General features: G+C 36.9%; 1 protein-coding gene across 13 annotated transcripts in view; it reads right to left on the bottom strand.

The window, feature by feature from the left end:
- Window positions 1-25,851, bottom strand: part of PAM (peptidylglycine alpha-amidating monooxygenase) — a 274,684-nt gene that overhangs the window by 99,783 nt on the left and 149,050 nt on the right. For all 13 annotated transcript variants that reach the window (XM_042990810.1, XM_042990811.1, XM_007074957.2 and 10 more), the window contains 2 exons: window positions 15,771-15,828; window positions 4,367-4,454 (listed from right to left, as the gene is read on the bottom strand). In XM_042990810.1, coding sequence (XP_042846744.1) covers window positions 4,367-4,454; window positions 15,771-15,828 — 146 coding nt within the window. The remainder of the gene's footprint in view (window positions 1-4,366; window positions 4,455-15,770; window positions 15,829-25,851) is intronic.

Genomic DNA, 25,851 nt, shown 5'->3' with positions numbered 1-25,851 from the left:
AGTTTGCAGTCATAAATTGCTTTAAACCCTAAGTCCTGTGCTCAGCAGATAAAAGTGCACAAGCCTGTACAAACTTGCATTACAAAAAGTGGTGCTCCTGAACTACCCCAAATGTCAAACAACTTGTATGAACAAAACATCATGATTTTCAAAGCCTGAAATACTCTCCATAGCCAGCCATGCATTATTTTTAAAAACTGAGAATAAAAACAGAATAAAGAAAGGTATTCATAGAATAGACAAATGCAGTATTTCTAAGATCTTTAGAAATTTACCATTTTTTAGCAAGGAGCTGTAATAGATGTTTGATGTCCAAATTACCCAGTTTACAGCACCTCATTTCCTTACTGACCCTAAAAGGCACATCTACTCACCTATGGCTCACGTGTAGCCAACAAATCTGGAGAGCTTAGAGCTGCTATGCTTTGAGTGAAGTCTGCAAACACCAGTGGAGTCCAACAAATCATGCCATTGCTACGCTTTGCTCCAGTCTTGGTGCTATTACTTTCTGTTGGTCCCTAGATACACTTAATTGTCTCCTCCTCTAAGGGCCTGGGAAAGAAGGTTTGAGGGTTACATCTGACAGGTACTGCTGCCTTCTTCACAAGGGCCAGCAGCTTTTCCATCAGCTGGTCCTTGTTTGCATCCTCGAGAGGTATGTTAATTTGGAATTGAGCACCAGGCCCACTCTAACTGTAAAGGGACCACCCCACAGTATATTAAAAGGTTCACATCAATGTATGCAATTTAAATGCACATGCATATAATTAACTAGACACATTAGCGGTGTGGGCTGCTAATTTGGAATGAGACACAAAAGACTGGAATATGTGTGGGGAAAAAAAAACTTTAAAATTAAAATGACTACATAATGAAAACTGCTTCATGCTGTGTCTAGTATTTTCATGTAAACTTAATATAACTGTAAATATATTTTAATGAACAGAAGAAAGAGGCAATTACAAAGAGCAAAGGAGGGCAGCACAACAGTGAAATATCATCAGAATAGCTCTTTGTTTTCATATTAAAAGTGCTGCCTGAAGACAGGGGATGAATTATAACTTCATAATTTCAGGGGGAAATGTTTACTTTATTAGAGACACATACCTATTTGCCAACCTGCTGGCAATGAAAATAGAACAGTGACGTGAAAACAGGGGGCTAATCCTAGCTAACAAACAGAAAAAAAAAAAAAGAGGAAAGCTTGACATTTTGGTGCTAAAATATCCCATTAGCTTTTTCTTCTTTCACTAAAACAGCTTTGTATTTCCATAAAGGTTTTCCCAGAGTGTGAAGGAGTTCTTGATTTTCTGAAGCCTCAAAAAACATTACAGGTAGCATAACCAAAAATATATGTGAACGTTGGGGAATCTTAATTTAACTACTGTCTGTATCTTGGAGCTGTTGAAGAATAGATTTGCAACTGTAAAATGAGTGTGATAAATTCTATGACTCAAACATTCAAGAAAAATAATGCGAGGCTTTGACACTGATAGATTTTTGTTATTAGTATTGTAATTCAGGTGGGAGGATAAGGGGCAAAGCAGTTGAAAACATCCGCTGTTTCCATGGCTGTGCCTGTGTTGCTGTGAGGAGACAGGGTATGAGATGTTTCTGTGAAGCAACTGAAGAGTTTAGTCTATGAAATATTCTGTGAGTGCCAATGCTTTAAAGAAGCAAGGATCTTGCCAAATATTGGGGGATAAAAAGTCTATACCATCTTTATATGGAGAATAAGACTGGATTGTGGAAGCCAGAGTCACTGGAAGAGTTTTCCTTAATGCATACCTCTTGGTTTACATTATCGAACAGATCCTAGATATGTAGATTAAAAAGATCCTACTTTAAATGTTAGATGAACACTTGCGCTTGGCTCAAAGAAGATAAATACCACCATCAATTACTGTCCTTCTTGTATGGTTATAAAGTCAATCGTAACAAACCTATAGACTAAGTGGGAATGTGGGCTGCAGGGTAGATTACTAAAATCCCCTTAAAATGATATAGGTATAATGCCATTCAGAGTTCTAATTACTCAGCAGTAATGCAGTGGGAGGCCTGCTTGAGGTGAGTCAACCAGTGCACATATCTCCAACGCCTTATAATGATGACTTTCCAATCTGACTCAGCATCTGCATGCAATTTATATTCATAGAATTATGGAATTACAGAGCATAGAGGAGTTCTAGAAATGATCCAGTGGTAGTCCCTTGCTGAAATGAAGAAACTTAGACCAGTCCACATGAAATAAGTAATTTACCCAGGGAATCCAGCTAGTTAGTTCACTACTCTTTCACTGTACTATGTTGCCTTTCAAGTAGTAATTTTAGCAAAATAATACATCTAGCAATTACTTTACTCAAAATTGCCATTTTCACTTTCATTTACATTTTTCTTCGAATTCTCTCTTTCCCCAACTTGGAAGTCTTTTGGAAAAAAAAATATACATATTTTACTAGACTTAATTTCAAATCAGTATATTTAAGAATATTAATAAATACTTCTACAGGGCCCAAATAATGTTTCCTCTGATATTCCCTTGAAAGGAGAACAGTAAACCAGGCTTAGTTCATTGTATATAATCTTTCTCAATTAAAAGCGTAACAACATTTAGTGACGTTTTGTTTTTTCCCTCATTCTCTTCTACCAAGGTAAAGTTATAGCAGGTTTTAAAAGCTTATATTCCTTCCTGCCATTTTCACTAATTCCAATTCAAACTAAATTTTTCCAATTTCACAAGAAATATTTTTAAAACGTAAAATCAAAGGATGTGATTTATTGTATAAGATTCAGAAAAAGCTGTCACAGAATAATCTTTAAAAATTTTTTTTTAACGTTTACTTATTTTTGAGACAGAGAGGGACAGAGCATGAATGGGGGAGGGTCAGAGAGTGAGGGAGACACAGAATCTGAAACAGGCTCCAGGCTCTGAGCGGTCAGCACAGAGCCCAATGCGGGACTCCAACTCACAGACCGCGAGATTATGACCTGAGCCGAAGTCGGATGCTTAACCGACTGAGCCACCCAGTCGCCCCCAGAATAATCTTTTAATCCCAGAATTTTATTTACAAAAATTTATCGAAGAGCAAAAACTGGATTGCTGCTATCAAAGAGTGTTAACTGTGATTTGCTGGCTCCATTTTTATATAAACCCAGTCATGTGAGCAGGATTCCTATGTGATATGCTCCTTTCATCAAATAACTTAAGCCTATTAACAAATGCTTTGATGGTACTTGGTCCCTGGAGATTTCCACTAATTGCCCTGTGCTTTTAACAGTTCCAAATACATATTACAGTCGTTTGTTATAAGAACGACTAGAATACAGTTGCTGTGTGCCTTGCATCAGCCTGATGAATATTAGGATGCACAGAGAAGGGTCTATCAGTCTACATGATTATGCACGGACAGGAACACAAAACAGATACTTTTTCAATGCAAAGCAAGACACACTAGTCATTCTGGACTGTGAAATACATAACAGTGATTCTGGCTATTGGTGCAAAATATGAGGCTTAAATGCATGGCTATTTTCAAACCTCACCAATCTTCATGAACTCCAAAGAACAAAAGGGAAGGACAGATCTCAGGCCATAAATTAAGCTGTAAGCTTCTGGGGGTTAAAAATATATCTATGTATTCTATTCCACAGCATCTGCTATAGTTCTAGGATACAAGAGGCATTTAATAGATGCTTACTGATCATTCATAACATGATATTAAGACTCTACATAGTGATTAAAATAAATTCTAAAACTGCAACAGTTGCTCGAAGAAATGGGAGGCAGCGTGGTGAAATGCTGGATTTGGAACCAGACAACCTAGGGTTCTATCCTGGTCTGACACCAACCAGCTGTGTTACCTTAAACATGATACTGATTCTCTTCAGGCTCTTGTTTGTAAAGTGGGGACAATAGTAACTGCTCTACAAAAACTTTAGGAGAAAATGAAATGGTGTATACAGATTACCTAGCACACTGTCTAGGATAAAAGAGTGCTCAAAGAACAGAGCCATGGTGCTCTTTGGATTAAAGCAAGATCTTAAAAAAAGTAAACATCAGAACATCCATTATCTAAATTGTCTTTTTTAAATAAGCTGTCTGTACCTTGATACACTATCTACGACAACAGACATACATTTATTAAGTCAGTGTCTAAGACTGATGGATGTGCTCCATAGCAGACTAAATAACTGATAATCAGACCATGATAACCACGTGATGCAAAAGAACAATGTTCTTTTCTGAAAAGTAAGCATTCTACCTATTTATTAATCAGTTGTAAAATACATACACAGATGCAATTTGTATTTATAAAACATACACATTTTCTACACCCCTTTTGACTATGAGCCCATTATCCCTTACCAGTAACTTCCGGTGGAAGAAGGCATATTGCATCCAAAAAGTAACATATGATGGACAGTATCCATGCTGGCACGAGGTTTAAAGTCAACTGTTAAAAGAAAATGACACATGAATGTGAATACAAGTTACACGTCTGTGCACAAATGTTCCAAGAGACCCCATCACTCAACCATTCCAATAGCTGTGTAACAATGATATTATGTTGCTCCTGATTGTATAAACTATCTTATTCCTTAAGATGAGCATGATTTGACAATTTAATTTTGCAGGACAGTGGTCAACTATTATAGACCGAAAAGAGAAAAGCAATAATGTACAGGCTGCAGCTATACATACACCCACATACTTTTTAAAGGAAGACCCCTTTTAAAGTGCTGAGAACAGTATGCGGGTACAAAATGAAAGCTCCAGGCTACGTGTTCACAACAGATTCCCTTCGAGATTTCAGTAGAGTGCTGAGTACTATAAAATACTGCACAACACCGCAGTGAAACAGAAACCACAGTGAGTGGTCAGAACATGAGCGGAAGGATTCTTAACGCAAATTTATCACCATCTTAAACCAACAGTAGTCACTGGGATGTGATATGAAGAAACAGTTTACTAGAAAATAAAATAAAATTGGAAAATGTGTCTTTATGAAAGTACAGAAAAGAGAAAAATCACTGTCCTAGAGGAGCACTGTGCGCTTGTTACAAGGATAGTGAAACTTATTAAATGTCACTTCTTTATTTTTCTCCTAATAATAGTGGTTGAAAGACATTAAAGTAAACAAAAATGAGTTTGGAGATAAGACAAAGAAAAAATTAAAGATAAATTATACTATTGTGCATGGTCAATATTCAGCATGAGCTGCCTTTTCTGGTTTGGGTTTGGCTCAGCTACTTTTGTCTGCATTCAAACTGCTGCTCTACCAACACAGTTTACCAGTCACCTTTACATAGAAACATGCTAAACAATCTAAAATGATCTTGAGGGGCGCCTGGGTGGCGCAGTCGGTTAAGCGTCCGACTTCAGCCAGGTCACGATCTTGCGGTCCGTGAGTTCGAGCCCCCCGTCAGGCTCTGGGCTGATGGCTCAGAGCCTGGAGCCTGCTTCCGATTCTGTGTCTCCCTCTCTCTCTCTGCCCCTCCCCCGTTCATGCTCTGTCTCTCTCTGTCCCAAAAATAAATAAAAAACGTTGAAAACAATTTTTTTTAAATGATCTTGAATCGCAGGTGTATGCAAAACTGCATATTTTGTCTTTTCTTGTCTGATAAAATAAAACATCATTTATTGTTAAAATATGTGAGTACAGGTGTATTTACAAAATAAAATATGTTCTACATCAAAGTATAGTGTCATGACTTGGAAAGCGTGGTTGGTCAGAAAACTTAACACCTACTATGAGCCATTTGACTCACAACTTTCAGGGGAAATAAAAAGTCTTTCACTTACTGCGTTGAAAATAAGAATTTAAAGTCCAAAAATCCCATCATGAGATATTAATACCACCATTTAAAAACCTAACAAATGGCTGGAAAATGGACTTGCTAGAACTTAAGGCTTTGTTTTCTACCACCAAAGAATACAATAAGCCTAGGAGGTTGAAGAAGATACTTTAGAAGGAAAGAATCAATTGGAAGTTACAACAGTTCATAAATCATAGAAAATCCTGCTGTTAACAAGTCTACATTTGTTACCAAGAGAAATAGAAGGAATAAGAGGGATTCTATCTCCATAGACTCACTATCAAGTACAGGATATCCTTCCTTTCTTTCAGAATCCTCCCAGGGTATTATCCCTGGCAGAAGGGAATTTGAAAAAAGCTCTGAGATGGGAGTAGCTGGCCTTTGTTTATTATTCACTTAAAATTTATTTTGGTATGTGATGTAATTGTTATCTTATATTCATTTTTATGAAATGGCTTATCTCACTCTATGGACATCTAACTTTTTGATCTGACTGTATCCACCTTCTACTCTCTCTTTTTCAATATCCCTCTGTCAATACACAAGGGGTTTGACAAACAAGAAGATAACTCCTCTGTTTTTTCAGAACCTATGTAGATGATCATATGGTTCTCATCCCCCTTAACTTCTTTTACTATGGGTGGATTATATTAGATTTCCAAAGTTTGAATCATTCTAGGAATTTTGATAATAAACCAACATGGCCAAATGCATTTTATGAAGAATTAAGCTGTTGGGTGCAAAGCAACACGAATTTGCAGTGTCATCTAAAAATCCAGGTGGAAATATCCAGTAGAAGATTGGACTCTTGCTCAAGAAAGAAGTCAGAGAATTACATACTTGGGAACCACTCAGAAATTGAACCCTCAAGCCATGAGGGTGAACAAAAGGCTCAGGACAGAATTTTCGGGAAAGCTCTGAGCTGTCAGGATCTGTGTAGGAGACCCCAACAGTTTTTGTTTTTTGTTTTTTTTTTTTTTTAATATTAAATCACTGTGTGTACTGCTGGGAAACGAGGCAAATATTATTTTTTAAAAAAAGGGGGCCATCATTAAATTTATAAAATGAATTATTAAGCAAAAACATTTAGGGAAGGATGGAGAGGAGACCTGTTGAGAGAAAAACAGATCATGAAGATATACCATCTCTTTGGCTTTTCATTAGGAATGAAAGTCAAATGTTTCGCCTGAGCCTCTGCTTATGCAGAGGACTAATTGTCCTTTGTAAAGGGCAAAAATTATTCAAAGTATAACTTCTCTGTCCATTTTCTGATTTTCTTCTCCTTCTGACATACTGCTTTAAGAACCACTTATTTGCTCCACATTGAAAGCTTACCAGATTAGTGTTTAATTTTAGTTTCTATAATTAGAAACAAATCAATATCTTTAAGAGGTAGTTAACAGAACATTCCTCAGAGTTCCCTCTCATAGAAACTTACTCTCGTGACTCATGCATTCTTCCAGAAACTCAAGATCTCATTTGAATGCTAAGTAAATTACTGGTATAGAGTTGTATATAACCATCTTTTTCACATCCTAAAGAAAGAGTATAATATCAAAGTATTCATATGATTATAGTTCAAAGTACAATTCATTGCAAGTTGAAATGAAAAGTACTGCCAGCAAAAGGAATGTCATATCAAAATGTAAATCTAAAACAAACAGTAGGTGCCATAAAATAAAGCAGGCCTTGGACAATTTCTTTGAAGGGCCTGCTGCCAATGGTGGGGGGGTCAACTGGGAAAAGATTATGCTGACAGGTTCATTACCTGGGTTTGCTCCATTCCTACTTATTATCCCTAGCTTTGCAAAACAAGATCCCACCCCTAGTGAATAAGAATGAGATCTGTTGGGCACAAGATACACATATGACCATGCTGGAGATTTCAACACTACACAAAAAGAATATGGGAAAATATTTTCAAATTACATCTTAAAAGAAGTTCTCCCTTCTTTCTCTCTCTCCCATCATACGCCAAAGAAGTCCAGGATCCAAGGGGAAGGGAGCCAGAGGATAATTACGACAACTAACAGGCGGAATAAACAAAGGCAGCCTTGGGATGGCCACAAACAGGCAGAAGCACAGCCTTGTGAGAATGCAAGGGAATATTCCGTAAGATTAAAAAGTGCCACCTACTCTTCTAACTCAATAATAAGATGACAGTTACTTAAGTGGAAATGGAACTTCAGTCTCAATGGGTGTTAGTTCAGACTGCCTGATGTATAAGATCAGAGAGCAGTTTACAGGCAAGCAAGTGTGACCAAGTCCTGGGAATCAAATATTTCTGAAGGACTAAGACTCCAGAAATAGTAACTCACGCACATTAATTAAAGGAAATGCAATGGCTCTAAAAGTGCACAGGGTGGAGGACTTCTCAAAGGTTAATGTCATCTGCAATGAAAGACTTGAAAGGATGTGTGTGGGCGACGTACTTAGCAGAGACAGTGAGGTCTATTTTCTGGCGTTCTAAGCAAAATTTGTTCTAACTGCATGAGGTTGTTTGAAATTTATGGCTTCTTTTAGCGAACATCAGACACAAATCAGGACCATAAAATTCTCTAAGAATGTGACCTAGGATGGAATTTCATTTAGCACTTGGCTTTCTCTCCGTTTTTCCTCTCCAACTGGATATCCAGGTCTGCATATCAAATGTTGATGTATCTGCCAGACGTGGGACATGGAAAGATTTTGAAGAACCCACATGGCCAAGTATAGGAACTAGAGACTTAGGAGATATCCATGCACAATCAACCCTAATTACCACTGAATATAAGAGGTACACCCCTCTCAGCTAAAGATATGCCATAGAGGAATACTATAGACCACCAATAATTAACCTATCAAATAAAAAGGAACTGACTTTTCAATGCAAGTTTGGATCTTCAGAATTTAGGCACTCTGGAATTATTGCCCATATATATCATTAGAGATCATTATTGTTCTCTTTGTTTCCTTTTTTCTCCCAGTGGAATCATATTATACATAGTAAATGGTTTCTTTCCTATGCTATGGATATTTTTACCTGTTATTAAACAATTTTTGTCAATGATACTTTTTATCTAATAGTGTGCATTAGAATTATGCTACGCAGTTTATTAAAAGTAGAGATGCTCAGAGTTAATCCTGGGTCAGTCCTACCCCTTCCCCCATCAATATCTCATTTAAATCTCAGAGGTCATTCCAGGCATGTGTACATTTGAAAAGTTTCACAGGTGATTCACAGGTGATTCTGACCCCAGTCGACATTTTTAGTGCCTGAATATATATATTATATAAGCATGCTTAGAGTTTGGTCAACTCATCTTAGTTAACGTGGACTGTGTTACTCTCTTAAAGGCACAGAGCAAACAGTAAGAACAAAGTTTCTTTTAAAATTAATTTATAAAGAAAAATTTTCTGGAAATAATTAGCTGATCCCTCAAAATCAGTGTGTTAAAAGAGATCACTGGAACTCTGCAGTACATTGTACAGCTTCAGCTATATCACCTGAAGTCATTTTAAGGCCGAGGTCTGAAGCAGGCACACAAATGGAGCCTCTGGTGATTACAGTCATGTCTGTGTAGTGTCAGTCTTCTACTACTGTTAGTGTTTCCAGTCATATTCAGTATGGAGACTAGAGACATGTAAGGTTTAAGACATAATAACGTAAAAGAGCTGTTAAAATTTTTAAAAAATGACAGGCCCCAAATCTTAATATCCCTTCCATAAACATTTCTCTGTTTCCCAAAAAATAAAGATTATATATCAAAATCCATTGCAACTGAAGATAAGGCTGTAAACTATCATGAAAGTGTAGGATATGATCACCCTTAATGTTCATAATCTTGCAGCTGGGTCAGAAAGGTTCAGATAAATGTAGAGCTCATAGCAGTACAAACCATTTAGCAGCATGTTAAAAACCCACAGCAATCACATATTATATTATCTTCTACCAGCTTCCTCCAAAACTGTAAAGCAATTCTGCACCAAAATAAAGACCTTTTGCTTGAACGTTTTTAATCAGAATGTTTAATAGATAAATTGTTGTTAACCCTCACTAGCATGGACAATGATGTACACTTCAGAAAGAATCCCTAATGTGGTTTATGAGGATGTTAAGCTGCTGTTGCCAAATTAAGCAAGAAATAAGACACCTGAGCAAGCCTTTAAATTGAACATGAATTTAAAATGAAATAATCCTTGCCTCTGAATAAAATAATTTAAGCACAAAAAAGATTTAGATTTCTGGATGATATACCTTTTAAAATGGAACTTTTTTGGTATATGTCAGAACCAACTAAATAATCAACAAATAGACTTTATCAGCCAGGCTGTGCAAGCTAAAATAGTATAAGCTTCATTAATCCCTATATTTGTAACGTCATCCCTCTAGCAGTCCCCTATTAACTTCCTATGGAACAAAATCCATAGCTCCTTCTGACCAGTCTCCTGGTCCGCGATGTTTCCAACATGACAGCTCCCTACACTCACCCTACCCTCCCCTCGGACAGCCCTCTGCACCTAATAACCACCCACGACCACTAGCATTTACTGAGGGCCACCCCCTGCCAGGCTTGCTTATTGCTCACAGTGACCCTATGTCTGGTCTTTTCCCCTCAAACAGATGAGCCTTGAGGAGAGACAGGCTGAGTAGCTTGTGTACAACCCTGCAGCCAGCAGGTGGTGAGGCTCACATTGTGCCCAGTGTGCTCCTTCACTGATCATACTGTTAGCCACTGGAATATTCTCCTCCCCTCTGCAGATCCAAATAGACCATCTTTCCAGATGCAGATAAAATCCTGTCTGTCTCTCACATGATGTTTTCTCTGACTAGAACAGTTCACGTTCATCTTTTTAGAGTTGGCCCCTACAGTTGTCCGTACTGAAATAGCAGAAATGGCTACTTCAGAATGACTGTCAAAATGTCATGTACCCTTCACTAATGAAGGGCATTGACACATCGAATACGATTCAGACCTGGGCTTTCTGGATTGGCCATTTTCCTGGGAGTGTCGGCAGAGGTGGGGGGGGGGTGGCATTTTGACATTAATGCAATAAAGCAGCACAGTCAACGTGTCAAGTTAGTTTCTGGTGATCTCTAGATGTATGTAACGGAAGACATCCTAACTCTCAGCTTTATAAAATATGATGAGATGGTTCCTACTCCTCCATCTCCCTTTGTTTTATTACTTGAAAGAACCCTGGGCATTATCAGGGGTTGTCATGTTGGAAATGTGGTATTTGGGTGACCAAACAATAGAAGACATCCTAGAAATACTCTGAGACAAGGCAGGCAGCAACATCTTTTCTTTTTTGTTTATGACCAAGCAAATCAGGTTTTATCTGCACATCACAGACCTATAGGTGTAGCATATCTTATTTGCGCTAGCTCTCCAAGTAACTTTCACTATGATGCTAGAAAAGCTTCTGAGGGTGATTGCGGGAAGATACCCAATGGTCACGTGAAGACACAGACTACAGTTTTGATGTTGGAGAAAATCCTAGAAGAGGGAAAAGAAAAGTTATGCAGGCAACTAATCAGAAGCAGAAAGGTGACAGAGTGACTTCATGGGGATGGAGACTCACACGTATGTACACACACACACACACACACCCTTCTATTTACTGCTGCCATGCCATAAAATGTGATTATCTGAGCACTGTATCCTACCCGACCTTGGTCTTTATAATCTTGTAATGACCTTATGTAATGACCCATAAACATGATCAAAATTAGACTGCTCCTGTATTTTTTGAGGTAACTCAACATCACCTGAACATGTGCTTTGTTTAAGAAAGGTCACATTCAGAAATATTTAAGTCTCATGGTGCTATTCTGCAGAAGACATTGTTCTACATTCAAGAGAGAAGCCCAAGGAAAGGAAAAGCAATGAATCATTAGATTAATTTCATCTATTTCTAAATTCAATGGCTTCTACCTCATTTGTATAGTGCAATTTAATAGATAGGGACCCGCCATCATTCACTAAGGAAAAGACACATTTATTTACTGGTCATCCATGTGAGGGAAAGCAAGTGGATGAAGATGACAGTCAAATTTCTTGGCTGAGTGGGCTGCTGTCAGAGTCAATTCCTCAGAGTGTCTGTAAAACACCTTTTAGACAGCATCACAGTTCAGTGGTCAAATGCAGATTTTATCATACCTTCACCCATTCCAATCTGTGATTTCTTATTAAAACAATAAACAAAAGCAGTGCTCTAGGGAAAGCTATGATTCTGTTCAAAGTATAAAAATTATATTTATCTTCATTAGAGTATTTCCCCAAACAACTACTTTAATTCACATTTACTAATTCAATGGAGACATATAAATACATCAAAGATGTTGTGCATGCTTATACATAAAAATGCTGGGCATATGCACATATAAATTCTATGACAATTGTGATGGTATCTTCTCAGAATTAAGAAATATGTTTATCTAAAATGAGTTACATAACTAGGCACACAAGCAGAAAGCCAAAATTATGAATTATTCAAATGCAATTCTGGCTTTTAACACCATGAAGAGAGTTTGTTTTAGTCCTAATAAGCAATCTCAATTGTACTCTGCCTTTTGTGATCTTCTTTAGAAATTTGAAAAGCCAAAGGAGAAAGTTCTTTTCAGATGTTATAATATTTATATTCTTGTCTTTAGAATTCTGCCAGGCTATAATTTCTTTGAATTGGTGTCATACCTCACATCCCCATTGCCTTGCCCAATAACTAGCACACAACAGAATTTTTAATGTCTGCCGAATGTATGAACAAGTGGCTTTTCTTAAAAAAAGAATTATTCCCTTATATTCAAATAAGAGTAAAATTTAAGGCAAAAAGGTAAAGTGTCTACTAGATGATACATTGTCTTAAAAATAGCCAAGCGGTCCGTGAGTTCGAGCCCCGCGTCAGGCTCTGGGCTGATGGCTCGGAGCCTGGAGCCTGTTTCCGATTCTGTGTCTCCCTCTCTCTCTGCCCCTCCCCCGTTCATGCTCTGTCTCTCTCTGTCCCAAAAATAAATTAAAAAAAACGTTTAAAAAAAAAAAATTTAAAAATAGCCAAGCACAACACTTTTTTTAGTATTCAATCATGTATTGAGCAAGCAATATTGAGTCCCCACCATATCCAGTAGCACATATCCTGCTGGCCTTCAAAAATTGAAAAGGCACAGATAATGAAAGCAGAAAATATAAAATTGATAAATCTCTTAAGAAAAAAAATAAAAGTAGTAAATGCTTTACAAGTCTTCATTTTCAACCATATCTTATCTTATGATAAGGTATCCTGAGACCTAGAATTTGGGAGAACCCACGTATTTCAATCATGGCAAAACCTTGTTTACCACTAGCAGAACTTTCACTCTGGGAATAGGGAAAAGCTATGCATGATCACCCTCCCAACATACAACCTATATATCCACTTTTCCTACTGCAAATCTTTCACCTTTGTGTATCCTGGGTTTCGCTTTGTAGGATGGTTTGAGGTTTATTTTTGTTTTTGACAAAACTGACCAGAGTGTTCCTAGTAGAGACTGAAAGGTAAGGAAATCAAAGAATTGTATTTGATGTAAGACAGAGATGTGCGATTGCTGTATTTCAGCTCTATCTATCCATTTGATAACTTCTTTCATTTCTTCCCCGATTCACTATCCTCACATCCAAATCTCTTATGACAGGGTAACACACAGCTAGTAAAAATCTTGCTCACGTTCCTTGACCTCTCTGACCATCAATTTCCTCTCTATAAAATGGCTTAAATATGCTTAGGTGTAAGTATATTAGTGTCTTGTAGGCCCCTGGTAAATTATGGGTGGTAATGAGCTGATTCTATGAACAAGGATCCTATACAAACTATTGCCCTCCTGTTTGATTAAATCAAAGACGGAGATGTTCCTTTGTTTCTCTAATTATAAACTGGGGCTACCTTCAGGTTTGCCCTAAGAATTAATGAGACAATACATGCAAACTTCCCCTTTCTCATTCCCTTATATGAATGATTGTTTGGTTTTCAACTTTCCAGTTCTAATTTGCTTACACCTAAACATCTGTGGTTGCTGGATTATGCAAATAGTAGTAACCACAAACGCCTGGAGCTAGTACATTAAAGGACTCACATTGAAGATGAAACAACCCTGTTTTGAACAAGTGACAAAATCTTTAGTATTCATGCAATCCTCCCAGCCACAGAGAAAAGAAAAAAATATATTGAAAATAATTATTAATCTTACAAGATCCTTTAAGGACCTTCAAACTGGGAACAGTTTAATCTTAGAAGGGAGGTGCTTAAGAAAATGCAAAACCATTTGGTACCCTAGTTCTAATATAGTCCTTTATGAGTTTCCCATGAATATTTTCCTTGACTGAATATATTCACTTGTACTTCTCGATTTTAATTTATGTGAAAGTAAACACATTTCTATTAGGAGAGCAATAACGCATTCCAGGATATATATTTATAGTCCTTAGAGTCACCAGCTCTGAAATCATATACTACCACCAACCTCCAGAAACAAGTCAATAACCTCTTAATGTGAGACCTATAATGTTGCTGTGAAACATGACATTCATATGCATACAGGCATGGAGATGGCCTTCTCTTCTATGCAAATGTGAAATAGGAGGAATCAAGCTTTCTTGGAGCTTGGAAAGAAAATATAAAATCATAAAGAAGAAAACATCATGTAAATGCCTTTTAGTGAGTAAATATTATTTTCTCCTAGGCTGCCAAAAATGTGGATATGATATTGAAAAAACCTTTACTGTTGATATTTCAATGATGAATTTGTAACCTAAATCACATTTACTATTACACAAGGCACTACAATTATTTTCTCTGTCTTTAAAGTTAAAGTTGAGGATCTGGGAGCATTGTCGTTTGTACCTTTTTTCTTGGTAATATTCGATTATTATACAAAGTAAGGACACACAGGCAATGCTCAACTTCCTAAGGCCTTTCATTCTTAAGAATTAACTCTGGGAACAAATTTGTAGAGTGCTATTCTAAGTTGTATTTTCTGTTGGAATTGCCACCAAAGTGTGTGGAAAAAAATGCACATTGCTCTGGCTTTTCAGGTCTGTAATGTATACTCCTGTGGGAACATCTCATGAAAATTTATCCTCAGATGGCCCCGAGGCAACAGTACACATTTTATAATTCAGATAATGGCCATTTCAGACAGCCTACTTGAAGATTAGTTTCATGGGACCAAAGCACAACTCTCATTACCATTACTTTCTCTCCAAAATTAACATCTCAAACCAGAAAAGTGAAGCAGTGGGAGACAGAAACAAATCCATGAATAATTTGTCAATCACACCTCCTCCCAAACAGTTAAAAGTTTGTCATAAGGATATTTCAATGAAAACAACCTAGATGGAAACAGATGGTATTTTGTCACTTTTCTTATCTGACTTAAGAGCTCAGCTGGGGAAGGACCTGCCATTTATGAGTCCTCTTATTCTACAATAGAAACCACAGGACCAATGTTCCTGCCTTTCCCAATCTCTACCTCCTTCGCTTCTTTCCTTCTTTCAATTTCTCCTTCCTTCCTTTCTATCCATCTACTATTTGACAGGTAAAATCTTAAATTCCCCAATGTTGATTCTAAGTACAGTCGATTTATAGCATGAACCAGCAGGTAAATAAACAGTCTGTTGAGTGGAGCGGAATTAAGCATCCAGCCACAGACAGAAAGCCAATACTATACAAATGGGACCACACGGTATTGGCGACCATTGACATCTGCATGCAACTCCTTAACTACTATTACTCATGAATCTCTCCAGATACAGTTTGCAACCTTGTCTCTGAGTGGCTCTCTCTAGTTTGTTTCTGCATTAGGCATGATAAGTGCATTTTAGAAACTGACAGTAAAAGATTAATATGCTCATAACCATCAAAGAGAACCTTTCACTGATTTCAAATAGCTGCCCTCCCTTCGACCGCCCACCCTGGCACACCATCCAATTAATACTTACTCACGAAGGCTTCCTCATCCACCGGCAAGCGCATTGACATGCAGAAGTACGTATCAGACTGGTAAAGAAAGAAAGATACAAAATCTGAATTAATCTGCAGCTAGTAAAGAAGGAAAAATAACAAGTAAAAGCATGGGCTCTATGACTGAAAAAGAACTATTGGCCCAATGAGGTGAAGATGCCTGCTGAATGGGTGTGACCAAGTTAATAGAAGGGCCAAGTCTAGAACTTAGGTACTCCAAACATTTTTCTAAGACTCTTTCCTAATTGACCTCAAATCCTATTTATAACACCAATTATTATGACTGATATTTCTAGTTCTGTCACAGTTAAAAGGCAACATTTTAGATACTTCTATAAAAACAGTGAACTACTTTATGCCCTTGACCTTAAAATGGTAGGTTAGTTGGTGTTGACCATCTTCACTATATGCATAATTATTCAATTTCTTGAATCACTTTACAATTGCCCCAAATATTAATTAGAGAAGTACAATGAAAAAAAGTTGGTCTTAAAAGGTAATATATATTTGGTTCTCCCTTACTTTAACATTTTTATGTAGTACACTGAAGAAATCAACATTAACTCAAGTTATTCTTTCTTTTCCAGCATCCAGTCTCTTACCTAAATGGCCATTTTTCCACTATCAAATGTATTAACACCAAGAATTTTTAGTGATGAAAAATGTAATTTAAGGAGAATGGGATTCTCTTTTCATCTATGCATTCCACTTCATTAGTGGAAGACCTATGCACCATAGTTGGTAATATACCCAACACAAATACTGCATTTAGTAATTCATACTTCATGGATTATTACTATACAGTGCTGGGATCAAGAGATTCCATAAACATGGATAGAGATCATTTGGGTATCTCTGAACCTACTAGTTAGCGTTGAAAAACTGTGAAATCTGTACCTCTTCTTAAAATTCTGTATTGGGTGGGAAACAAGGAAGTTCAAATATACAGCAAATCAACATCTCAACTTTTGAAAAATTTGATAAATATGGTTCAGTCTTTATTACTATTTTAAAAAACTTTTAATGTTTATTTTTGAGAGAGAGAGAGAAAGAGCACAAGTCGGGGAGGGGCAGAGAGAGAGGGAGACACAGAATCCAAAGCAGGCTCCAGGATCTGAGCTGTCAGCACAAAGCCCGACACAGGGCTCGAACTCACCAGCTGTGAGATCATGACCTGAGCCGAAGTCGTCAGATGTCCAACCGACTGAGCCACCCAGGCACCCCCATTACTACTCGTATAAATGCCATTTTTTTTTTCTCAATTAAGCAAACTCTTTTGTTTAAAAAAATTTTTTTTAATATTTATTCATTTTTTGAGAGAGAGAGAGATAGACAGAGTGAGAGCAGAGGAGGAACAGAGACAGAAGGAGACACAGAATCCAAAGCAGGCTCCAGGCTCCAAGCTGTCAGCACAGAGCCTGACACGGGGCTCGAACCCACGAACTGTGAGATCAAGACCTGAGCCGAAGTCAGCCACTTAACCAACTGACCCACCCAGGCACCCCGAACTCTTTTGTTTCTTTAATGGATTTACAATTATTTAGATTCACCTTTACTTTCCTAAGAAGGAAATATGCTGGGAAATATTGAAGGTTGAACAGTAAGGAGGTTAAGCGACATAAATGATGGACATGTGGCCTGCATATCTAAAACTCGAGAAATACAATGGCAAAATGATGCTTAACGATCTTAAAATCACACACAAAATTGCTCATAAATATTTTTCCAATCTCTGAATTATTACCATTACAAAACGTACCTACTCCATTCTAACATAAAACACAGGAAGTTTAAGATTCTTTGCTATTTGGTCGTCCTGATCTACAAGCAATTCAGGATTTGGTCGTCCTGATCTAGAAATAATTCAGGACTAGAAGATATTTAGTAGCTACTACAGAGCTGCAGCAACTATTGCTATTTCTAAGCCAACAGTTATAGAATGCTTTTTATGTGCCAGGCATAGCTCTTCCTGTTTTACTTGTATTATATCATTTAATAACTAAAACAATCAAATATGGTAGATAGATACTATTATGAACTCCATTTTAAAGACAGTGAGAATAATCACTAACATTTATTCACAGCACTGCTCTAAACACTTTACATGTATTAATTTCTTTAATCCTCAAAACACATCTCTATGATATGATACTATTATTCTCCATTTTACGGATGAGGAAACTGAGGCAAACTGAGGTTAAGTAACTTCACTGTTTGCTCTAGCCAAAACCTGACAGTAGGCTGATAGGCTTTTGAGTAGTACCCCCCGCCCCACTTTGCTTTAGAAAGTTGGCAATTATAAATCTTTGCTCTGCCTCTTTGAGATATAAATCTTCTATAACCCAGAACTGTCTTCTGACATTCAATGAGACAATTCTGCTCTGGTTGTCAGCCAGTGGATGCCTTGCTCTAAGTTATATCACTGCTTCCTGTCATGAAGATAGGAGAAGCTTGTTTTTCTTGTGGATAGGTGCCAATGAACAAACCCAGAAGCACTAGTCACATGGACCAACCTCCCTAAAACCCTTCAGGGCTTTTCCCTTAGTACCCTCCAAGGCTTCAAAGGTCTTCTGTTCTTTGTTTTGGCAAAATTGAGTTCAGTCCACACTGGACCTCCTTCACTATTACAATGGTTAATTTTGAAGAAAATCTGTCCTTACCACTTCAACTAGTGTCCACCTGATTTACCTTTTACCCTAACAAGTGCAGGAGCTGGCATCTGAACACAGGCAGTCCGACTAATGCATTACAGATCATTCAAAGCAATATGAACAATTAATGACTTACAAGCAAACATAAAAACAAAAGTCAATTTAGAGTAGCTAAGCATATATTTGTAATAATAAAGGATCAAAGGTTGCAATTAAATGTAAACCAAACAAAACTTCTTTTATATTTGGATTTAACAGTTTTCGGTTTTATTTTACCTTTCATTTTATTATAAACCATCTCAACTTGTTTTTGGAATAGTAAGTTATAGGAATAAATACATATATCAAGTTTAAAAAGTTGGTTCTTTTGATTAAAAATAAACAACGAAGCACAATAATGGTTCCATAGACGGAACAAAGGAAACTACTATCATACTCAGAATTGATTGGATCCATGTTGTAATTCTTATTCTCATCAGCAGCTGCACAATTTAAAAGGACAGAATAACTTGGGAATGTCTTCCTCTTACCAATTTTTATTTCTTGGCTTATACCTTCTCCGATAGTGAGAATGTATTCAAATTTCAATGGTTTCTTTCCTTTTCTGTGGAAACCAGTTTAGAAAAAAAACAAGGATGAGATGAGGGAGAGCCTCTGCACAATTTGGCAAAATTGTTTTGGGACAGCAAAGTCTGTTTTATACTTTGATCAATGGTGTACCATGCCCCATCATACTCTGATTTAGTCTTTTACTTATACCCCATTTTTCAAGATAAAAATAATTCTGTTAGAAGAAAAGAAGGTAAAACTTTTTTTTTCTAAAAATGAGCACATGAAAAAATAGTATGTATCAAATCAATAATTAGCCTTCAGCTAAAAGCTCTGAAGACCACAGTTCGATGGAACAGAGAATAACAAAAAGTAATTTATTCTTTTCTCTGCAAGTGTAAAAGGTGTCAGTGATCTGTTCTGTAACATTCTGGTAACATAGTTTGGTTCCTAGAATTTAGTTGAGAGCTCAAGATCTATGTAAGGGTATGATCATATGGGATCATATGATCTAACGATCATTTACAGGGACTAATCGGAGAAGCCATATCTTAAAGATGACTCAGGGCCAAGTTCTGTCCGCCTTAGGCTGGCTGAGTCTGAGTAAGCACTCTTTTTGTGCTACTTTGTTTTCTTCTCACAATTATGCTGTGAGTAGGTCTAACAGGCACTGCATCATTTTTACAGAAATGGAAACTGATTTACAGTAAGGTTATTGATCTACCTAAGGCTACTCAGGTAGTTAGTGTCAGAATAAGGATTAAAAGTCCTCAAGTTTATGCCTTTAAGACGATTAGAGATAACTATCTATCTTTCCTGCTACTTTCTTGTCATTAATCTAGTTTCTTGCCATTTTAATCTAGTTAAATTGTGATTCTGGAGAGAGTCTTTGAATCTTCATACCTCTTTTTCTCGAACTATGAGACTAAATCCTATATTTAAAATTAAATTTAAGACTCTTCATAAGTAAATGAGTAGCTTTTTTTTTTTTTTTTTTTTTTTTTTTTTTTTTTGGCAAGACAGGTAATTTGCTGAATAATGGATTGGACAGCGGCCTTTGCCAAACTATTATGAACTCATTATAGCAGAGGGAAAGAAAAATTATTTTGGTGATTACAAAATACTGTTTCCTCAATACAGGTTAATATCTATAGCAGGTCACCAAGAAGGGACAGTTACTTAAATTTAAATTCCATGCTGTAAACAACAGTCAATATAAATTTAAGGCTATAATAACATGTAATTACATAGTTAATTGCTACCAACCTTGTGATAGAGAAACTTTTTTAAAAAACAAAGCCTCTGAAGACAACAATATTAAGAAAAGTGGGACAACACATTTCTCAAAGTAATAAAATCATTATATCACTGATATGAACGAGTAACCAGTTGTGTTTTTCTTTTTTGCAGGATGACCATCAAGAACACGATTTAATAATATGTTCATCAGATCAATGTAATCTCATACTCTCTGTCAACCAACAATACAAAAAAAAAAAATTCAAATGACTTAAACATTCAATCAGCACTTGGTGTATGATACCTTGTAAAAGGGAAAACATTTACTGAGCCTTCTACTTTATTCTAGGAGCTTTCCATCAGTTATTTGCCATGATAACACTGCCAGGTGGTGTTTAAGCAGACACTGTTTTAAAGGTGGAAAACTGAAGCTCAAACAGGTAAGTAACATGTTTGTGATAAAACAAAATTCTTGAAACTGATGAAATGGAATTTGAACCCAGCTCATTAAAGCACTTCTCTTTCCAATATAGGAAGACAGCTATTAAAAGGTTGTTTTTCAAACCTCTCTAATATTTGAAAAGAAAATTTCAATTCTTAGACACAACTTTAGTTGTTTCTTTGATTAAGGGGAGAAATAAAGAAATCAAAGACACATGACATTTAACAGGAAGTTTTAGTCCAAGTCCCCTAAATTTTCAATAGCACGTGAGAGTATTTCATGAAAGCCTGTTGACAAACCGCAAGGAACTAGTCTACAGCCACAGCAATTTAATTTTGCCATTATTTTGTTTCTGTAAAGTAAAGCTATTTGAAAGCATATACATAACTCAGATCAATGCTTCTCTCCAACACATTCTGTAGACACAAAAATAGCACCTTACTGCCCATTATAATAGCTTCTTCATTTGAACACACTGTCCCAGAAAGGATGCTTCCATAATTCAACCCAAACTACCAATACAACCTTTCACCATTTTCCATATATCATCATCATGAATCCTCTTTTTCTCTCTGTGGGAAAAACATTGGATCTGAGCTTGGTGCCAGGGGACTGTCTGTAAAATACTGTGGATTCAAACTGCTAACATAAGGCTCAGAGGTACAAAAAGGGAGAAATAATGTGAATCTACATAGCTGTGTTTCCCAGTGCTCTCTGTTATGGCACATCAGCCAAATCTGAATCAAGAGGGATATGATATTGCTGATGCTTCTTTACTGCTGCTACTGGGAACTATCCAAGAAAAGCACATTTTTCCAACAAAAGAAATGCACTAGAAACGAAAAAAAAAGTACTTGTTATTAAAGAACTCCTATTATATTCTATTAAATCAAGCCATTTTAAAACGAGAGTTCTCCCATAGACAATAGGGTTTAGTAACACCTTCCTTACATTATTTAAAAAGTGTTCTTTATTTTGATTTAGTCATTTGTGAGACAGAGATGCAGTGGTTTCTAAGGAATGAGTAGTTAACAAAATCAACTGCTTATTTAAATTAATATGGGACAAACAAAACCATCTGTTCACATAAAACTAGTAATTTTTGTTTTGGGAAACCAGAGGTACTATTCAGATTCTAGTGTTGAACACTATTATTTGATCTTGATTAGATAATATCCTCACTGATATAGCCTCATATATATATATATATATATATATATATATATAAATTTATATTTGAGAGAGAGAGACAGTGTGTGTGTGTGTGTGTGTGAGAGAGAGAGAGCGAGCGAGAAGGGGAAGGGAGGAGAGAAGAGAGAGATGGAGACAGACTCTGAAGCAGGTTCCAGGATCTGAGCTTCAACACAGAGCCCAACGTGGCCTCAACCTTATGAACCGCGAGATCATGACCTGAGCCAAAGTTGGACACTTAACCAATTGAACCACCCAGGCACCCCCCTCGCTGTCTTTATATTGTTTGAGCTTGAAAAATCCCTGCAGACAACCTCTCTTAAGGAGACTACTCAGTGTAATGACACAAACAGGTTTACAAATAGACATGACCCAGTTTTACCTGGACATGTTTATTTCCGTGGCCCTTTGCAAATTGGTTGTTTTCTGTTAATAGGCCACAACCTGTAGAAATATTATATTGTGTATGGTAGGGTCTCTGGTAACCTTTCTCAGCCATCCCTTGCTAAATAACCAGAGTGGTGAAACCATTTCATGGTGGCAACTGTGACTTTGTGCCTTAGAGTATTGCTTACAAAGCAAGTAGTAACCTCTTTACCAACCCAGATCATGCACAGTTTAAATCTGATCTAGACAAAGTGTGAAGGATCCACAAAGCCCTTCATTTTCATACAGTACTCACTTTGGGTTTAAGTAAGTTTCATTTTGCAAAGAACTAGTGGAAATCTCAGGGACTAATGGTGGTGATGCCAGTCCAACAAGGGAAAGGCCCAGGAAGTGATCAGGCCTCTTTGACAAGGATTTCAGTTAGGAGAGGAAGGAAGCAACTGGAAAATTATCTTTCAAAGTTTTCTTTTAATTGATCCAGATGGAAAATGGAATCAAACTGCTATTTCCCAAAGTGACTTTAATGCATGCTTATTAAGCTTATACTGTATCTTTTAATATTATCCTAGTATAAAAGAAAGTAGTCTGTATTTTCAACATCATCCTAGTATAAAAGAAAGCTAAAGCAAAGGAAAATTATAGCAAAACATGGAGGATTTTCTCAAGTGAAAAACTCAGGTTTAAGAAGTCCACCTCTCTAGGCAAACCAAGAAACAGCCCCTTAACTCTAGAGGGCAATCTGAGAGTTGCTGGAGGGGAGGTGGGTGGGGGATGGGTTAAATGGGTGATGGGCATTAAGGAAGGCACTTGTAACGAGCACTGGGTGTTGTATGTAAGTGATGAATCACTAAATTCTACACCAGAAACCAATATTACATTGCAAAGTAACTGGAACTTAAATGAAAATTTGGAGAAAAAAATATCAAGAAAGAAGACAAACAAGACTTTCTATTTTAGATGCTGTATTAGATATTAAAAGAATAATAAGCTATTAAACTTCTTCACCAATATATACTTATGTTGCGAAGTTGGAGGAAGATGAGGAATAAAAAACTCTTTAATTAAAAAAAAAAGTGTACTTCTCTAAAACCAGAACTTAAGATACTGACAGATAAAATCCCTTAAACTGTCACTTTGTATATAGTCTATCTTCATTTTTTCCCTTGCTGTTGTCTTTCCCTTACCATATAAATAAAAAATATGTGCCTATTTATATTTGTATTCATTAGGCTCTGGAAGAAATAGTCATCGTGCAGATTTTATGTTAAAACATTCCCAAATTGACTAAAAGAAAGTATTCTCCAAATTGTTCCACACTTGCCCTAATATTAAGCTATAAGCCCCAGCCCCACGTACTTTTTGGATGTTTAGCCCAATCTAGAATGTAATCTTCTTATAACAGTGTCTGTTTTGCATCCTATTTAGAATAATATCTGGCACATACTGGGAGCTCTATAAATATTTGCTGAATTTTGCATGTACCTTCCTCCTTTGGTGGCAATAAACTGACAATTTAAGAAAGGCTGAACTGAAACCTGTATTATAGATGCTGCCTAATTAGGGTTTTATACAGCATCACTTTTTCATATGAATTTCATCCTTCAGTTGATTCATCCCAGAATCCCATTTGCATTTTTAAACTATAATCACACTGTGGCTGATGATGACAAGATTCTTAATGCCAACTAGCTCAAGTGGAAGCTACTTCCTGGCAAGGGCTCTTCTTTGGGAATTACAAATCTGTGTGAGCAAATGATGACGGAAAAAATATTTTGGTGAGTGAACATCTGTCTTAGAGCTTTCACACGCTTTCGTTTAAGAGAAAACAGAAAGGAGCTTACTAATAACAGTCTATAATTAATCACCTATGAAACAACAGGTGGTGACAGTGGTGGGTTTCTCTTTGGATTCATGATTATGGGGAATTTATGTGAGAGGAAACTAGGGTTCTGAACAGAGGTTGCTGATGGCCTCTACTACTTACCTTCTCCAAGCTTAAGCCAGTGGTTTATGCTTTTCATCATTTCCCCAGAATGAAAAGAGTCAACTTTCGGAAACTGTGACCAACATTAACTAGCCACGCCTATGTTTCTATCTTTTAGCACAGCAAATTGGAAAATAACTACCTCAGATCTGTTTGGAGACACTTCAGAACAAAAAAGCCCCACAGTCACTACCCAAACACCAGGCTTCTGTGATAAGTGCCTTCCATTTGATTCTGGGGCAATACAGTATCGTGGAAGAGAAGCTCCAGAATTCAACAGGTCTGTCAATTACCTTCCCACTTGAGTTGCCTCCTATTCTCTTGAAATTTAAAAGGAACCATCAGCAAACAAAGTGGCCAATACAATTTCTGGGCCTGTTCCCACATGTCTTGTCATAGGCATCTCATTAATACTTGCCTACCTTTATGGGCCCAGCACGCTTCCGCTGCGCCACTCTGCTATTGTTATACTTGCCTACCTTTAGGTCTGTTTTAATGTCTGTGTAGAAATCCATTCATCTACCCATTCATTTGTTCCTTCAACAAACATATATGTTGGGAGACTCCTAGGAACCAGGCACTAGGCTACACTCATGAAACTGTGAGCAAAAGTATATATCGTTTCTCTTCTCATTGAGCTTGCAGTCTACTAACAGAGCAGACAAATAATCACACAAATGAATGTTAATTTTTTCCCATTTTAAATAATACATGGGAACAGTACAAGTTGCTATAAGAGCCAGTAATTCAGGTGAAATGACCAGGTGAAGGGGGGTTAGCAAAGTTTTAGGCATACGAAACAGCATTTTCAAAGGTCCTGTAATTGGAGAGAATTTGATGTGATCGAGGAAACAAAAGTCAGTGCATAGAGACAAGGGCACATGTGTCAAGCTGGACTGGAAAAGGAGATGCAGTACATACAGCTAGACCTTGTGGTCTATGTTGAGGACTCCAGTTGTTTTGTTTTATTTTGTTTGTCTTTTATTATCTTTTTTTTTAAGTTTATTTTTTTAGTAATCTCTACACCCAATGTGAGGCTCAAACTCACAACCTCAAAATCAAGAGTCGCATGTTTTTGCAACTGAGCCAGCCAGGTACCCCCGTTTTGTTTTTCTTGAGAGCAACAGAAAGCCAATGAAACTTTTTGTAGGAAAGTGACATGGAGGCTAGAATTGATTAGATGAGTTAAGTAAAAAGGCCACATAGTTATTCAGAAAAAAAGATGATATTAGCTTGAAACTGGGTGTTTGCACTAAAGAAGGAGAAAAGAGAACAGATTTTAGAGACATTTAAATGGTAAAACAGACATGACTTAGGAGTGGATTTGAATGGAAGGGAAGGAGGCATTATTATCAAGGAAAGTGTTTATCAGAAACAGCCCTTTTCTCCTGTAATGGATTGAGCATACACTCACCAGGACATATCACAAAGACTGTACTAAATCAAATACATACCATCTCAGTCATATGTAAAAGGCCTAAGAAAATGTTTGTGATCACTAAGAGTACATTTTGTTGCAAATTGCAGAAGAACTCAAAATGGCTTAAACAGAGATGCAGTCTCTCACATAATGTGTGTGTGTGAATTCCAGAAATAAGACAGGGGCAGGAATGGTT

The sequence above is a fragment of the Panthera tigris genome, chromosome A1 (genome assembly GCF_018350195.1).
Source record: "Panthera tigris isolate Pti1 chromosome A1, P.tigris_Pti1_mat1.1, whole genome shotgun sequence".
NCBI classification, from domain to species: Eukaryota; Metazoa; Chordata; class Mammalia; order Carnivora; family Felidae; genus Panthera; species Panthera tigris.
The sequence above is the reverse complement of the archived record's forward strand: the minus strand, read 5'-3'. Positions and strand labels throughout refer to the sequence as shown.